General features: G+C 41.9%; 1 protein-coding gene across 9 annotated transcripts in view; it reads left to right on the plus strand.

Moving 5' to 3' along the window:
* The window catches only part of ABL2 (ABL proto-oncogene 2, non-receptor tyrosine kinase), a 100,542-nt gene extending 82,708 nt beyond the window's left edge, over positions 1-17,834 (plus strand). For 4 of the 9 annotated variants that reach the window (XM_086343608.1, XM_086343610.1, XM_086343609.1 and 1 more), the window contains 9 exons: positions 2,487-2,759; positions 3,830-3,914; positions 4,861-5,038; positions 5,599-5,783; positions 7,088-7,240; positions 8,114-8,203; positions 10,705-10,878; positions 11,422-11,655; positions 11,965-17,551. In XM_086343608.1, the coding sequence (XP_086199734.1) occupies positions 2,487-2,759; positions 3,830-3,914; positions 4,861-5,038; positions 5,599-5,783; positions 7,088-7,240; positions 8,114-8,203; positions 10,705-10,878; positions 11,422-11,655; positions 11,965-13,145 (2,553 nt within the window). In that variant the 3' untranslated portion in view covers positions 13,146-17,551. Of the gene's footprint in view, positions 1-2,486; positions 2,760-3,829; positions 3,915-4,860; positions 5,039-5,598; positions 5,784-7,087; positions 7,241-8,113; positions 8,204-10,704; positions 10,879-11,421 lie in introns of all 9 variants that reach the window. The other 5 variants (XM_086343612.1, XM_086343606.1, XM_086343605.1 and 2 more) reach the window with 2 other exon arrangements.
* The last annotated feature ends 392 nt before the right edge of the window (positions 17,835-18,226 follow it).

The raw sequence follows: 18,226 nt of genomic DNA on the forward strand, positions 1-18,226 counted from the left end.
AGTCCTTGAATAATAAATTTATGTTGAATTGTTTCTTCCAGTCTTTCTCTCTTTATGATATGCATAGTAGGGGAAAAGCATAGGCTTTAGAGCAAGCAAATCTGGTTTGCTGGGTAACTCCATCATTTATTCACATTGTGACCTTACTTAAGCCTCAGTTTCCCATCCCATTTTATTGGAAGCATTCAGTGAGATAATTTCCATAAAAGATAATGGCTGGTAAAAGGTAGGAAACAGTAAATTATTAATTTTATTTGCATCACCCAATAAGATATATTTTTTCTTCAGGAAACCAAATAGAATCAGATAAGGGCCACTCAGCAGAATCTACTTATGGTTGTCTTCCCAACAGAAGTGAGTGCATGTGTGTTCAGCAGACATGTACCGGAATATTCATAGCAGTGTTATGTGTAGTAGCCAGAAACTAGAAACACTCAACTGTCTGACAGCAGTAGACTGAATTAGTAAATTGTGGTATGTATGTAAAATGGGATCTCACACAAAGTGAACACAGTACTACTACACACATTACTAGGAAAAACTATGACCCACTGGCTGTCCACTTTTGCAAATAAAATTGTATTGGAATACAGATACACCCATTTGTGTATGTATTGTCTGTGGCTGCTTTCTCAATATTAAGGCAGACTTGAGTAATGACAGAAATGCTATGGCCACAAACCTAAAATATTTACTATCTGGCCCTCTAGAACAGTCATAGATGAATCTTTTACACATAAAGTTGAGTAGAAGGGATTAGTGATTACTGAGGAATGGGATGAGGGGAGTGGGAATGACCTCTAACGGGTCTGGAGTTTCTTTGTAGGGTGATGAAAATGTTCCAAAATTAGATAGTGGTAATAGTTGGACAATCAGTGCATTTATTAAAGATCACTGTATTGCACAATTGAAATTGTGAATTTTGTGGTGAAATGTATGAATTATATCACAGTAAAAAAAAGTTCGGTGAAAGAAAACAGGCACAAAACAATACTTATTGTGTGGTTCCATTTGCATAGGTACAGTTCACAATCTAAGCTAATCTAAGGTGTTAGAAGCCAGCAGAGTGGTTACCTATGCAGGGGTCAATAGCTGGGAGGGCAGGAGGGAGGCTGCCGGGTGCTGGTAATACTATAATTCTCTTGGGTGGGAGATGTTTATCATGGGTGAGTTCACTATAGAACTCATCGGTTCTCCATTTATTAATTGTATGCTCTTCTCTATACACTAGAATCTCTTTTTAAAAAAATAAGCAAGCTCCTTTGGAAGATAAGGCTCAGAGACTGCTATCCTACTTTATCCTTCTTGCTTATCACAAATAAACTACTGTTTTGTTTACTTTCTGAAGTAAAATTGTGGCTCTTTTTAAAAAATTGCCTGGACACTCAAAAGTGCCTCTTAATGAAATAAAAATCATAAGATATTTGAATACCCTCTCTCTACCAAAAAATTAAATCAGTGGTTTTCAAATTATGTTCTGTGTAAGATTCTGAGGTGGGAGTTCATAAGCTTTTACAGGAAGCCAGCCTCTTACCTACTTTAATCAGCACTTCTCTTCCTTTATCTTCTATATTTGGGTTCCTTCGTCGTTTAGCTTAAAAATATTTGAAGACCAGTGATCTTGATGATCCAGAGAGATAGAAGCTTTTCCCCTCAAGACTCAAGCTACTTTAGGAATCATAAGAAGAGTAGTTTAAATGAGATTAAACTGAAGTTCTCTGTCCCCCCACCCCAACATCATGGTTAAATTCTTCCGTAATTCGTCCATTTATCTCAGTAAGATAATGCCTTATTTTCATCTTTTTTTAAATCAGTATTTTAAAAATTGAAGTATAGTTGGTTTACAATGTTGTGTTAATGTGTGCTATACAGCACAGTGATTGAGTTATACATATATCTGCGTTCTTTTTATATTATTTTCTATTGTGATTTATCATGGAATATTGAATATAGTAGGACCTTGTGGATTATCCACTCTGTATATGATAGTTTGCACCTGCTGTCCCCAGCACCCATTCTGTCCCTTCCCCGACCCCCTCCCTCTTGGCAGCCACCAGTCTGTTCACTCTGTTTGTGATTTTCTGTTTCATAAATAAGTTCATTTGTGTTGTATTCTAGGTTCCACATATAACTGATATCATATGGTGTTTGTCTTTCTCTTTCTGACTGACTTCACTTAGTATGATCATCTCTAGTTGCATTCATGTCGCTGTGAGTGGCATTATTTTGTCCTTTTTTATGGCTGAGTAATATTCCGTTGCCACACAGACACACACACAGACACAGACACACACACACAGACACAGACACACACACACACACACCCCCACATCCACATCTTCTCTATCCACTCATCTGTCAACGGACATTTAGGTTGTCTCCATGTTTTGGCTATTGTGACTAGTGCTGCTTATTTTCATATCTTGAGAGCAGTGAGGTAATGACCCCTTTTCAGCTGGTTTATTTTTCTCTGCTCTTCTCACCAGGTATACGTAACTGCTGAGAGCCGCTTCAGCACCTTGGCCGAGCTTGTTCACCATCACTCCACGGTGGCTGATGGGCTGGTGACAACCCTACACTATCCAGCACCCAAGTGTAATAAGCCTACAGTCTACGGTGTGTCCCCCATCCACGACAAGTGGGAAATGGAACGAACAGATATTACCATGAAGCACAAACTTGGGGGTGGTCAGTATGGAGAGGTTTACGTTGGCGTCTGGAAGAAATACAGCCTTACAGTTGCTGTGAAAACATTGAAGGTGGGTTGCTGAGATTACAGTTTTTAGGCATCTTTTTCTTTTGTGCTGAATCACTTGGAAATACCAGTGTGCCCTTCTTTAACTTTGGAACACTTTCCACCCACTGGTGCCAAGCACATCAGCAAATTGTGATGATTAACCCTGGTGCCATTGCTGACAATGCAGGGGCAGATTATTCACTACAACGCAGTGAAACCCACATATGGGGAAGGTTTGTCTCTGGAGGCTGTTGATACAGATCTTGGTGGGAGGTTAGAAGCAAATTATAACTTGTAAAAGCAAAGCAAGCTGTTTTCCTTCCTCAGAACAACCCCTGCTGGGCAGAATTCTCCATGCATTGTTGGAGAATCACTCTCTTGTTCTGTCCTTTGTCTCCCTGTTGCTTGCTTCTCCCATCTCCCTGAGATTAGATCACCTTATTCTTCATATTCACAGAAATCTTCTTCCTGATGCCAGTCTGTCTCTCTCCGTTAAGCATCCTGGTAGCGAATTACATGTTTTGTCACTCATCCCATTCTCTGAAGATTTTCTCATGTGCCTCAGTAACTCTGGAGGACTCCTAAGGACTGCTCTTTACCTCTGAGTAGTAGTCAGTTCTTTTACCAAGAATTTACTAAGTGCTTGTTCTGAGTGTCAACCAGTATGCACAGCCTTGCAGACATATCTTGCTCCTTAAGGAATTTGTCAGGAAGGCAAATATGTAAACAGCTAATTGTTCTGGCTCCTCGTTCAAAGGCTTAAGGTATCTATAAAGAGACTTTCAGGGAATTGAATGGTCTGTCCAGGTCTTTTGTGTTTCAGTTGTGCTAGGACGTGATTGCTGAATTATACTTACCCTACTAAATTTTACTTCAGTTTCAAATACTGAATAAATTAAAAGAGACATTTTTCTTTCTTAATTGGACTTATACAGAGCATACTAGGCAGCGATAAAATTTCTTGAAGTAAGTGCTAAAATATCCAAAAGATACCCCTTTTTAAAACTGAGGTTTTAGGAGTGTGAGTTGACTCATATGATTAAGATGGGGGCTTGTCCCTCTCCTTTTTTTCTTTCTTCCCCCCCTTTCCAGGAAGATACTATGGAGGTGGAGGAATTTCTCAAGGAAGCTGCAGTGATGAAGGAAATCAAGCATCCTAACCTGGTACAGCTATTAGGTGAGGGAGCTTGTCTGAACCATAGGTTTCCTCAAAGATGCTTGTCCCCCAACCCCTGTTGTCCCCAGTCCTCCTTTTGTATCACCATGGCGGAAGCTCTCAGTATAAATCTATTTCAATAAATGGTTGTTATTAATCAGAAGTCTCTGTGTTTTAAAATTACCCAAGAAACAGTGACCTCATTGATTGCAATGTATGAAACTGCCCAGCTTGTGCTGATTGCCCCAGATCCAAAGTCAGAGTCATTCGAAATGATACTAAGCCACAAACTATCCCAAAATATATTTTACAAAATAAAGAGACATTAAGCAAAGGACTGTTGAACAGAAACAGATTAAAAATTGTGACCACCCAAGTGCTTTGCAGGGATTGATAGGCTTCTCACCTATTCAGGTCACAGAGAAATCTTTGACTGAAACAATTGCCCTTTTAAAAATAAGGCCAGTTTCTTTGGGTGTTCATTGAGCCAAACTATCCCAAAGGAAATCGCTTCTTTTGTATTTTTACTGGGAGTCTGCTGTGTAGTAATGAAATCCTTGCAGTCTGGGCTCATATAGTCTTTACCATGTGCACAGTTGCTGTTACTTTTAGATAAACATTGTCAGCAGGAGGCAGTTGAGGATGTGAAATCATGGGCTCATACAGAACTCTATAGAGGTATTGGTGGTCCTGACCCCTTAAGGAATTAATACAAGTGACTCTACCTTTGTTCAAACAGGCACATTCTCAAAATGCATGTGAATTTCCAGAGCATGGTATCATTGGAAGTAGAAACTCACTATCATCCAGCTTCTTAACGTTGCTATGTTCTTTTCAGAGAACGAAAGGGCAGGAAAGGAAAAGATTACTGCTGGACTAGATTTTTAAAAATTGTCAGTTATTCTTGCCAAAGTGGTTGGCGTGTTTAACTACGTACTAACAAAACAAGCTGTCTTTGAACCATCAGGTGTGTGTACCTTGGAGCCACCATTTTACATTGTGACTGAATACATGCCTTATGGGAACTTGCTTGATTATCTCCGAGAATGCAACCGAGAAGAGGTGACTGCAGTTGTACTGCTTTACATGGCCACTCAGATCTCTTCTGCAATGGAGTATTTAGAGAAGAAGAATTTCATCCACAGGTGTGTAAAACCCAATTATCACTTGTGACTAACCAGGAAACTGACATGCATATCAGATAACTCAGGAAAGTAGTTTTCTCTTTCACAAGGACCATTGTAATGTCATTTCCAACTTAGAAACCTACTGTGTCCTCTGATGAAAGTACTAATGCAGGGCCTTTGCTGTTCTCAGAAGGCTCTTTATTTTGCCCAGGACTAAGTCCAAGATCATTTTGCTCCATCTAGTGGCTTGATTTTAAAAATAGTTTTCTGCCTTAGTAAAGAAACTGAAACCTCTGTTACCCACCTCTGAAACCTATCCCAGTGTACTTATAAATGGGAACTGGTTTTCTGAAGCCTGCTTTATTGTGGCATCATGTAACTGCCTCTTGGTGAGTATTCTGCAAGAGATGTATAATTAGTGGCTTTCTACCATGTTACAATTTTCATGAAATACTACCATACCTGTCAGCACTTACTTATCAAACTCTGCTTGCAGCACAAAGAACTGATACTAGAGCATTCATGACCATTTTCCAGAACCATCTGAATAGAATCACAGCAGGGTTTCTTTCCCACAGGGATCTTGCAGCTCGTAACTGCCTGGTGGGAGAAAACCATGTGGTGAAAGTGGCTGATTTTGGCTTAAGTAGACTGATGACCGGAGACACCTATACTGCTCATGCTGGAGCCAAATTTCCTATTAAATGGACAGCACCAGAGAGTCTTGCCTACAATACTTTCTCAATTAAATCTGACGTCTGGGGTAAGGTTGGACAGGACATTTTTCTGTGTCTCGTCATTTTCTTTATACTTTAAATGCTTAATTCTTTAGAGCTGCTTTTTTTGTATATGATCAATATCCTCTGCTGTTACACCCATCCTTCTTCAGTTATTCAGCAAGCATTTATTATTAATAAATACTATCTGCTGGGCATTTGCAGGGTACTTACTGTAGAAAGAAACTGTAAAGAATAAAGTTAAAAAAAAAAAAAAGTTCCTACCTTGGGAGCACTCACAGTCTAGATACTATATTGCACTGAAGTTCTAACAATCCTCTCTATAAAGCTCCCTGTTTTCCACGTTAGACTTTATTGCTTGTGTCTAGAGCACTGTGACACAGTATTTCTGAAGGTGAGAACCTGGTAATTTACTGTTGGTGGGGGCTAGTTCTGGGTGCTGGGGATGATACATTCCCAAAATGATAGTGTCTTATGATTTGGGACTCCATTTCAGGATATTGAATTAATTCTTGGCCTTTATTATTGTTTTCTTTTTTTCTTTTGCTGTTTTAAAATGTATCTTTTCAAGGAAGGCATGGTGAAGTTTTATCTAGAATTTGTCTTTGTAACTGATCTTGTTTCTACTGCCCTGAAAAAGAATATTATTTAGTAGTGACTTGGGGGACAGAACGAGTCAGGATGTTTGGATTTTGGGCAGTAGAACTAGTCGAGAATTCTAGATCATGTTTTACCAGCAATCTCAAACTCAAGAGTAACCTGTGACAGAATCAAGCAAATTCTTTCATCACATGTGAATTTTATTTGATTTCAAATGTGTCCATTTTTATATTCTTCCTTTAGTATTAGTGACTTAAAAATTGTGCAACTCATTAAATAGATTGTAAGCTGCTTTAAGAATAGTTTTGATTATACCCCAAACTTCTTATATGGCTCTAGTTTATTCTCCCTCGTTGTAAAGGAAATCCAAATAAAAATTGGGAAACTTATTTATGTATTTATTCTGGTCACATCTTATGTGGCCCTTAGTTCCCTGACTAGGGATTGAACCTGTGAAATGCTTTCACCTGCTGTGAAAGCATGGAGTCTTAACTACTGGACCTCCAGGGAAGTCCCCAAAATTGGGAAATTTAAAGAAAACTGTCTTTAGATTATACCTAAACTTTTCCTGTGGAAAATATTTTGAAGAACAAGTCATGTTTTAAGAATTATAAGAGTATACTAATATTGTAGCATTGTGAAAATTTGAAAGAGAAGTTACCTAATGGTATAAAATAAATAATAAATCAGAAGAAACATAAAAGCTCTTTTTTTACAATCCCTTCTGCAGCTTTTGGGGTGCTCTTATGGGAAATTGCTACATATGGAATGTCACCATATCCAGGTATTGACCTGTCTCAGGTCTATGATCTACTGGAAAAAGGATACCGAATGGAGCAGCCTGAAGGATGTCCCCCTAAGGTGTATGAACTTATGAGAGCATGTGAGTATTCTTGCAGATTTTAATTTTGAAGTAGTTTAAATGAGCAATTCTGGATGATTAATAACAAAATTGAAAACATTTTTCCTATCAGTGTTGTAAGATTGTATTCAACCTTGTGACATAGAGTTGGTCACTGATCAACCAATTGGGCTACTGTATGCTCTACTACTGAGTCACACTGGAATCCTAAGAATCATTGTCCATGGCCAAGTACTCACTCAGTTTCCCAAAAGATTTGCCTGTATAATAAGGTAATAAAAAATGGATTTGGAGATTAGGTTGGGGAGGGTTGCTCTCAGCTACGCAAAATGAGTGTTGAAGACTGGAGAATGCATGAAAGTGACTTCTGTGATGTGTAAACAAGAGCATCTGACTTCTTAAAGATGAAAAAGTAGGGAGGTGAGTGGTGAATTAAACCACCATGTATTTGAGTCTCATTATTTTCTCATTGAGCATTGACTGCCTACTGCTGTCATCAAATGTGAATTCCAAACTCCCCTTTTCTGATACACTGTTATGTTTTGGAATGTGTACAACTAATTGTGAGTGAGTGAGTGAGTTTGAAGAGAGGTTTTACTACTTTTCATTTTTCCAATGGAAGAAAACTTTTCTAAACCATCTCTCCACCCCCTCTGCATCCCTCTAGTGGAGGGAACAGGAGCTGAGACTGCATAGAAGGACTGGCCCTAGGAAGTGGGTTCATCGCACCTCAGGCTGAGACTAAGAAATAGCTGCCTCACTGTCACTGCAGACTTGCTGTAACTGTGCTTTAGCTAGCACATGTCCCAGAGCATGGAGCTCACCCTCAGGTGGGCCCTGAATATTTAGTTTCTGCCAAGAAGCTTTTACTACTCTTCTCTTTTGGTTACATAGGCTGGAAGTGGAGCCCTGCCGACAGGCCCTCTTTTGCAGAAACACATCAAGCTTTTGAAACCATGTTCCACGACTCTAGCATTTCTGAAGGTGAGACCCTGGTGATTTACTGTCGGTGGGGGCTAGTTCTGGGTGCTGGGGGTGATACATTCCCAAAATGATAGTGTCTTATGATTTGGGACTCCATTTCAGGATATTGAATTAGTTCTTGGCCTTTATTATTGTTTTCTTTTTTCTTTTTTTTTCTTTTGCTGTTTTAAAATGTATCTTTGTCTCTCTAGCTCATATTTTTAATATTGAAATATTTTAAGAGTATGAACAAAGATTTAGCTGTAAGGGTGTTACATCAGAGTGTAGTTTATAATACTGAAAAATTAAGAACATTTAAGTATCCAGTATGTTAATTATTACATCCCTATAATTGAGTAGTTAAAATGATATTCTTAAATATATTGACACAGAAAGGAGTTTAGAAAAAGAATGTTAAATAAGCTAAGCTATGAACACTGAGAATCTGTTTCTTATGTAAAAAACAAGTATATGGACACATACAGGAAGTTTCCTACTTTTGTGTATAATGTCTCTTTAAAATTCCATGCAAAAGTCAAACAGTAAACGTACTTGTTGGTACTTCCCTGCTGGTCCAGTGGCTAAGACTGTGAGCTTCCGACGCAGGGGACCCGGGTTGGATCCCTGGTCAGGAAACCAGATCTGTCATGCCCCACCTAGGAATTTGCACACTGTAACAAAAGATCCCCCATGTCTCACTGAAGATCAGAGATCCTGCATGCTGTACCTAAGACCTGGCGAGGCTAAGTAAAAATAAATACTGAACAGATTAAATGCCCAGTCAGAGAATAAATAAACTTCTTAGGAAGAGAGAGACTGGACTTCCCAGATGGTCAAGTGGTTGAGAATCTGCCTGCCAATGCATAGGACATGAGTTCGATCCCTAGTCTGGGAAGGTTCCACATGTTGCCGGGCAGCTGAGCCTATGCGCCATAACTACTAAAGTCTGTGTGCTCTAGAGCCCATACTCTGCAATAAGAGAAGCCACCACAGTGAGCCACCACACTGCAACCAGAGAGTAGCCACCACTCACCGCAATTGGAGAATGCCTGAGAGCAGCAACAAAGACCCAGCGCAGCCAAAACTAAATAAATACTTGAATAAATAAAATTAAAAGGATAGGCTATTCCCTGAGAGCTAAAAACACAATTCTGTCTAATTGCCTATTAGACATTTTGTGTAGTTCCAGAGTTGTATACATATTTTTTCAAATTTTTCTTCATAATTGAACAGAGCTCTCACTACTTAAGCTCACGTTAAAAAATGTTTGAAGAAGAAATTAGGCAAGTTGATTTTTTTTCTGCTTCCTTTAGTGATTTATCATGTTTTGCTAAGAAGAAAGGAAAAAGTACACCACCAGAGTTTAATGACAAGTATTTCCATCCTCGTCCTTCTATATATGGAACTTCTACAGGTTAGGGAGGGCACAGCTCACCCTCTGGGCCAAATTAAGCAGCTCCCTATCAGAGCACTTTTCTCTGTACCCTTTAGTTCATGTGGAGTCAAATCCTGAATATCATTGGAATCTCATTGACATGGCTTGAATTATGTGCTATGTACCCACACTTGTGGGGGATCAATTTTGGAAAATAATTACCAAAAATGTTGTAAATTACAAAATTCCAAAGTTTGACTGATCCATACTTCATTTTTGTTCAAGAATGGATAGCAAAGTGAGTCTTTGCCTTATTGAAAGCCACAAATCCCATGGCCATTTTTAATCAGCTGAGGCTTACTAATAGGGTGAACACATTTTCAGGAGCCTCATTTGCTTCATTGGCATGAAATGTATGTAGCCTCCTTTTTTTTGCAAGGCACAACCTGAAAATAAAATATCTGCAAATAGCTGTTTGCTTTGTTCAACCTCTGAATAAGCATTTAGTAAATAAGAATATCCAGTTGACCAGTGCGCATGTGAAATCACCCATTATCAGAGAAGTACAAAATAAAACAATGAATGGCCAGTACACACCTACCTCAGAAACGCTAAAATTAAAATCAGACAAACAAACATCAAACTCTGGCAAGCATGCGTAGTAACCAGAACTTTCCTATAAGTTAGTGGGGATGGAGATTGGGACAGCCAGTTTGGGAAGGCAGTTTGGCCCTGTGACCCGCCGGTCCTGCTCCTGTATCTAGCAGACGTGCATACCATTGTTGCAGTCAAAGACACATCGTAGGATGTTTCTAGCAGTATATTCATAATAGCCCCAAACTGGAAACAACAAGTATTCATCAAGAGGAGAATGAATGAATTTTGGTGTATTCACATATTTGAACAATACACAGCAACAAGAAAACCCCCTGCCACATTCAGTAACATGGATGAATCTATAGCTAGAATGCTGAGCAGAAGTAAGCCCACACTCAAAGGGTACATACTTTGTGACTCCACTTACACGTTTTAGTACTCCATTCTTCAGGTCCTCTCAGTTGTCTGCCTTTTCTGAAAAGAGAAAACTCCCTTTTTTCTCTTTTGTCATGAAATTGTTCTTTTTCTCATTGCCCTGTCCTCCACACAGAGGTTGCTGAGGAGCTTGGGAGGGCCGCCGCCGCCTCGTCTGTGGTTCCATATCTGCCTCGACTGCCTCTGCTTCCTTCCAAGACCCGGACGCTGAAGAAGCAGGGGGAGAACAAGGAGAACATCGAGGGGGCACAAGATGCCACAGAAAATTCTGCTTCCAGTTCAGCACCAGGTACGAGTCCCTAGGAAGGTAGAGGCAGACTGCCTCGTTTAAAGAGCCATGGGCTATGAAGCTTTTATTTCCACTTTCCTGCCCGTCTTCCTCAAGGCAAAGGGTGGTGGGCATCTGTTTTATTTACCACTCTAGTCCACGGCTCTGCATTGCTAGTGTTAGTAGTCGTGATCTGTCCATTCGGCACACAACTCTGCCTCCCACTCCATTTCCTAAACTCTTGATTCTCAAATAGTTGCACTCCTTATGGTTCTGGCAAAAATTTCTTTCTGAGTCTGATAGGTGAAGCCAGGTTGTGCTGTAGTTGCTAGAGAAAAGATGGATGTTGAGGTAAAAACCAGCAGGTTTATTTCTTTGTATTTATATCTCACATCACATTTGGAACAGCAGTGTGACATGATAGTGTATTTATTAGTTTCCTCCGAGTGTCCTGCTAACACTTGACTCTTAATAGATGCCAACAACACTCTTCACTGTCTTCACTCAGGCGAGTCACTTACTTTTCACAATACTGATTGGCTGTTATTATTTTTTTTAAATCAGGGTTCATTAGAAGTGCACAGGCCCCCAGTGGGTCCCCAGCACTGCCTCGAAAGCAGAGAGACAAGTCACCCAGCAGCCTCTTGGAAGATGCCAAAGAGACATGCTTCACCAGAGATAGGAAGGGAGGCTTCTTCAGCTCCTTTATGAAAAAGAGAAACGCTCCCACACCCCCCAAACGCAGCAGCTCCTTCCGAGAAATGGAGAACCAGCCCCACAAGAAATACGAACTGACGGGTAACTTCTCATCTGTTGCTTCTCTGCAGCATGCTGAAGGGTTCTCTCTCACTCCTGCCCAGCAAGAAGCGAGTCTGGTGCCACCCAAGTGCTATGGGGGTAGCTTTGCACAGAGGAACCTCTGTAATGACGACGGTGGCGGGGGTGGGGGCAGCGGTGCTGCTGGGGGCGGGTGGTCTGGCATCACAGGCTTCTTTACACCACGCTTAATCAAAAAGACACTGGGCTTACGAGCAGGTAAACCCACAGCCAGTGATGACACATCCAAGCCTTTTCCAAGGTCAAACTCTACATCTTCCGTGTCCTCAGGGCTTCCAGAGCAGGATAGGATGGCAATGACCCTTCCCAGGAACTGCCAGAGGTCCAAACTCCAGCTGGAAAGGACAGTGTCCACCTCTTCTCAGCCAGAAGAGAATGTGGACAGGGCCAATGACACGCTTCCAAAAAAATCAGAGGAAGGTGCCGCTCCGACCAGGGAGAGACCAAAAGCCAAACTTCTGCCCAGAGGAGGCACCGCTCTTCCTCTCAGAACCCCCTCTGGGGATCCAGCCACTACAGAGAAGGATTCTCCAGGGTTGGGGGTGGCTGGAGTGGCAGCTGCCCCCAAGAGCAAGGAGAGGAATGGTGGGGCACGACTTGGCATGGCTGGAGTCCCAGAGGATGGCGAGCAGACCGGCTGGGCTTCTCCAGCCAAGACTGCCGCGGTCCTCCCAACCACTCATAACCACAAAGTGCCCGTCCTTATCTCACCCACTCTGAAGCACACTCCAGCTGACGTGCAGCTCATTGGCACAGACTCTCAGGGGAATAAATTCAAGCTCTTATCAGAGCATCAGGTCACTTCCTCTGGAGACAAGGACCGACCCCGCCGGGTAAAACCAAAGTGTGCCCCGCCCCCACCACCAGTGATGAGACTACTACAGCATCCGTCCGTGTGCTCAGACTCCACGGAAGAGCCAGCCGCCCCGACTGCAGTCCAGCCCAAGTCAGAAACACAGGAGGGAGGGAAAAAGGCGGCTCCAGGGGCGGTGCCCACCAGTGGGAAAGCTGGGAGGCCTGTGATGCCTCCACCTCAAGTGCCTCTGCCCACATCTTCCGGCTCGCCAGCCAAAATGGCCAATGGCACAGCAGGTACTAAAGTGGCTCTGAGAAAAACCAAACAGGCGGCCGAGAAAATCTCAGCCGACAAAATCAGCAAGGAGGCCCTGCTGGAATGTGCCGACCTACTGTCCAGTGCCATCACGGAACCTGTGCCCAACAGCCAGCTGGTGGACACTGGCCACCAGCTGCTCGACTACTGCTCAGGCTACGTGGACTGCATCCCCCAAACTCGCAACAAATTTGCCTTCCGAGAGGCTGTGAGCAAACTGGAACTCAGCCTGCAGGAGCTGCAGGTGTCTTCCGCAGCCGCTGGCGTGCCCGGGGCAAACCCTGTCCTTAACAACTTACTGTCGTGTGTACAGGAAATCAGTGATGTGGTGCAGAGGTAGCCACTGGAAGCCAAGTGGGAACATGCACACATTTCTGAGGGGAGAGGGAAAGGGACTTGTTTTACTTGTGTTCTCGTTTCAGAAAATGGAAGACTGATACTTGAGTGTGTTTCTGTGAAGTACCTCAGATCTCTGAGTTCTCACGTTTACAGGTTCATCTCAAAAATAACAAAAAGCAAAATCCATAGGAGAGAGGGAAAATAGATGGGGGGCAGGGCAGTCGTGGGCCAAATCAGAAGCTGCACTGAAGCATCAGGGACATGCCTGTCGAGCTACGAAGGACCGAGCCCAGCCCGTCCTTACCTGGAGTGATGTGAGCTGGCCGAACAGGGCTGTCCAGCGAGGCCACAGGGCCTGTGCCCAGACAGCGGGGTGGCTGTGGCTCTCACTTTGCACCACACAGAAGGGATTGACTAGGGGCCCCAGTAGGTACTAGTGGTACTGATCTCAGTGAGTGGGTGGGGACATGCCAAGAGGTTTTGTTCAAGGCTGTTGGAAGCTGCTGTTAGCCCAGCTCCCACAAGGTCACGGCTGCAGTAAGAGCTGCAGATCAGATGGCTGGATGCAAAACTGGGAAACATGGCCCTATCTGTACACGCCTGTCTGTTGGTGTGTTAGTTGGTGCCAGAGGTAAAGAACGCTAGGATGTGTGTTCAGGGAGATTGAAACCTCCTCCTACATTGTATACTGCCTAGCAGAAGCCACTTCTCCCAGGCTAGTGTATGATTTCGTAATGGATGAGGATGGGCTTTGTGCTCATTGGTGCCTATCTGTGATCCATAGGCATAGAGGGTCTCTGGGGGTTTCTTCTGCCCCTTGCTGGGCAGGCTGTCTTCCTCGGTCCTGGCAGCATTCAGGGCATTAACCAGCATTGAACACTATTGAAAATAATGGTCCTGGACAGGGCTCTCAGGAGAGTCCCTGCATACTGACATACTGGCCAAGGACTTGAGCAGCTATGTATGTTTCTTTATCAACTAAAGTGCCAGGGAAAAGGGTGTCTTCTTGAAACCCAGCATTCAGCCGAGGAGCCTGTGACTGAGGGGAAAAGCTGGCTTGGTCCTAATGACTCTTTCTCTGTACCTTTCCTCTCCCTCATCACCTTAGACCCAATCCAGGTAGGGAGTGGGGAGAAGCATTCTCTCACTCTGTGTGGATTTCAAATGAATCACCCTAAGTTATTGTCACATGCTTTTCTTCTTTCACTGACTCCCCCTGCCAGTTGTTGTGCTTGTTTGTAAAGATCATACTGGAAATACTCTTTGATATTTATTTTTTCATTTCACCTCTATTTAAAAATGCATAATTGAAGGAGCAGGTCATTTTCAGGGGATGCCGATTAGATCCTGGAAACCTAATGGTTCCTTTTCCTTCCCTATTCAGTTATTGTTACAGAAGTTAATTAGGATCACTTCTGAATTTAGAACCAAATCTAATTGATTAGATGTTATTAATACTCTCGATACCAGGTCTAAGTCCAGTGACCACTTCATTCTCTTTTTAAAACTTTCTGCCCCCTCCATTCCTGCCTCCAAAGAGAATGCAGTATTTTTTAAAAACTCATTTTTTTTCTCCCAAAGGAATATAAACTTAGGAAGATAGGAATTCAACACTGATGGACAGTGAGTTTTCTTCCTGGCTTTGTCATTGATCCACTGTCAGCCCCGTCGCCCCTTCTCTTAATCTATTAAATGGAGGTAATGATACATGTTCTCAAGGGTGTTTTGCAAATAAGTGTATAGTTATCCCTTTGAGAGCCTCTCTGGAAAGCTCTTGAGTGCAGTATTGTTATGTATGAATACACATTTTTCATTCTCCTTTTTCATCATCTTTGGTGATGAAATTTAAAACTGCTGAGATTATACTAATCAGGCTAAGGGGAAAAATGGTTTTGGATAGAGTTTGGCATCTTTGACCAAGAAGAAATTTTAGTTTTCATTAGAAAGAAAGGAATTGATTCTTTCTGTGGGTGTTCCAGAGGAGTCCCAGGCAAAAAGAAGAAAAAAGCAGGGAGGAGACCGTATTGGGCATTCCTTTCAGGGGTTGGGTGATCCCTCTGTTACTTGTTGGTGGAACACAGGTAACCAGAGATCTGGCTAATCTCTTTGTAATGTTTAGAAGAGTTCCCTTTAACTTGGATTTGAAAACCAACAATCCTCCGGCCACCTTCTTCTTTGCCACTCTCCTTCATCATATACTTCCATAAACTTGAAATTGTTTTAGCAATTAGCCTTTTAAGGGTGGGGCAGGGAGAGCTAAAACTTTAGAATATTATTATGCTGCTTTTTAAGTTTATCCCTGTCATTGTGGATGCAAGTTGAGGGATTAGAATCATTTTTCAGGGGATTTTCTTTCTTTCTTTTTTAAAGCAAGGGGTCTTTTCTTGAAAGCTCTGAAATTAAGCCTTGGAGGAACACTACTGAGTGTATTTAAGCTCCCTGGTTTTCTCACCGAAGAGCAGTCTTTGAGGGTGAGGGCTGGGTCTTACTCAGGGGTAGCACCTGGCTCTGTCTCATTCATAGTAGGTGCTCAGTATGTCCATGAATGGATTTTCTTTCTTTTTTTTTCTCAACACTGTCAAGAGTAGCATTGACTGTTGCAGCACACTCCATCCACATGATGCTTTAACTGTAACTTCAGGAGTTGAGGGCTCAGGGTTCGGGTTAAAGAGACACTGTCAACTTACTATAAAAATGTAACTTAGGTTTTTTTCCTTTTTCTACTTGAAAGGGACCAGATTTTTAAAAAATTAACCATATATAAATTTAAACATTTGAATTCAAAGCAGAGAAAATTACTTTTAGGAACTAAAAATGTAGTTTAATTCTGTCTAGTTTAAAAACAAAACAGACAGCAGGAGCAAAAGCCCTTCTACAAGGTGTTGAAAACTTTCTAAAGTGGTTATTTGTATGCATCCCTTTGGGGTTACCACAGATGAATCTTCTCATGTACAGATAATATGATTTCAGTTTAGATTTACTACCTTACAGTGCAGTGTTGTGTAAAATACATCTTGTTTGTGCTTTACATGAAGTATTTTCTTAAAAGGCTTTGTGTACAATTAAAATGTGTATATTTTCCTACAGATGTCCATTGTGACTTTCAGAGATACAGCCTTAAAAAAAATTGGTCCTGAGAAATGTATTCAGTGTTTTTCCAGGAGACCTCTATACATTGAGGTTATTAGGTCTCCACTAGACCCAGTGGCACCCCACTCCAGGACTCTTGCCTGGAAAATCCCATGGACGGCGGAGCCTGGTGGGCTGCAGTCCATGGGGTCGCTAAGAGTCGGACACGACCGAGCGACTTCACTCTCACTTTTCACTTTCATGCATTGGAGAAGGAAATGGCAACCCACTCCAGTGTTCTCGCCTGGAGAATCCCAGGAACGGGGGAGCCTGGTGGGCTGCCGTCTATGGGGTCGCACAGAGTCGGACACGACTGAAGCGACTTAGCAGCAGCAGACCCTTTTTTAGCTGAATTATGGGGTTTAAGTTAGAATTTTTGTACACTTCAGCTGAAAGTTGACTGGTAAAATAGTGCCCAGTTAATAAAATGCTGACTTTGTTAAGGCACCACCCATATTTATTAAACAAAGTCATGCTTTAAGGCTTTTAAAGCTTTTGGGCTTTAAGGATACAGTTTAGATAAGTGATTAAGAGTTCAGACTCTAAAGCCAGTCTAGAAGGCAAGTCACACTTAACCTTCCTCGGCCTTAGTTTCTCCATTGGAAAACAGGGATACTAATAGTAACTACCTCAGGGTTGTTGTAAGGATTAAATGAGATAATGTGTGTAAGATACTTAGCTTGAGTGTCTGGCATGTAATGAGTACTCCACAAATGTTAACTACTACTGTTATTAACACTGAATCCAATGAGCTTTTGCCAAGGATGTGCAACAAAATTTCCTGGAGTTTAAAAAAAAAAACAACAAAAATCCTGATTCATTGGCCTCACCCTGTGGAATTCCCTGTGGGGCCAGGTCTCAACCAGTGTGTTTTCCAAGAATCTCTCCAGCACTGTGAGCAGTAGCAACACTCCAGCTTTTTTCTTCACAGCTTAAGAAATGGCAGGAGAGGATGTTGAAGTTAATTGCCCATGAGCTCAGAGCAGTTACTTAGTGGCAGAGCCAAGGCTAGAGTGTGGTTCTTAATTCACTTTCTCATTGTGGGGTCTTGCCACCGTTCCTGTTGCCTTGTGAGACACTGCAAAAAAAGTGACTCGGACAATCCGTCTGCACAGTGCTGCATACTTTCTAAAGCACACGTTCCTGGCACTCTCTGACCTTAAGGGACTTGAATGTTAAGTAATGGCTACACTAGCAAAGCAGGCGTTCAGTAGAACTCAGTAATTTAAAAAATTATATGGGGTCATTCTTTTGGACAGACCTTAGCAACACAGCAATCTGCACTTTGTAATGAAGAAGTAGCAACTTAAAAAAAAAAAACCTAGTCCTACATTCCTTTTTCTTAAACAAAAACAAAAAACTTTATTGTTTCGTATCATTTTAATAATTGACATAATGTATGAAAGCACTTTGAGAAAGAGTAATATAACTATAAAGTATTATTAACGTCTATTTAGACATAGACATCTATAACGTCTACATAGATGTCTGTAATTTAGACACTAAATGTCTGTTTAAATGATGATTGACTTACAAGTTTTGTGTGCAAGGGACCCGAAAATAGAGATATAAACAATCAGCTCTGTGATTCATCACATTTATAAGTATGAAACTGCTAAATGAGTACGTGCAGGTGTAGTAACTGTTTTGCTAAAATGGTAACTCAGTGCCGAATAACTTCCCAAAACTAGGGACCAACTTCCTGGCTTAATTATAAAACTTCAGTAACATGTACTCACTCCAGAACAAAGAAGCTCTTCCAGGGACCTTGACTCAAGAAGAGTGAAGCGCTCTCACCCCTGAACATTTGTCCACCACATGCTCAGCCATTTCGTGTCCTAAATACAGATGGTGGGAGCGGACTCGTTACCTGTTCACGTTGACAGTGTCTTTTTTAACCTGTGTCCTGTAGAGTTTTGTTGTTTTTGGGGGGGCGGGGGGATGGCTGTAGAA

The sequence above is a fragment of the Bos grunniens genome, chromosome 16, assembly GCF_055505025.1.
Source record: "Bos grunniens cultivar Pamir isolate PY7600 chromosome 16, Bosgru_T2T1.0, whole genome shotgun sequence".
Classification (NCBI taxonomy): domain Eukaryota; kingdom Metazoa; phylum Chordata; class Mammalia; order Artiodactyla; family Bovidae; genus Bos; species Bos grunniens.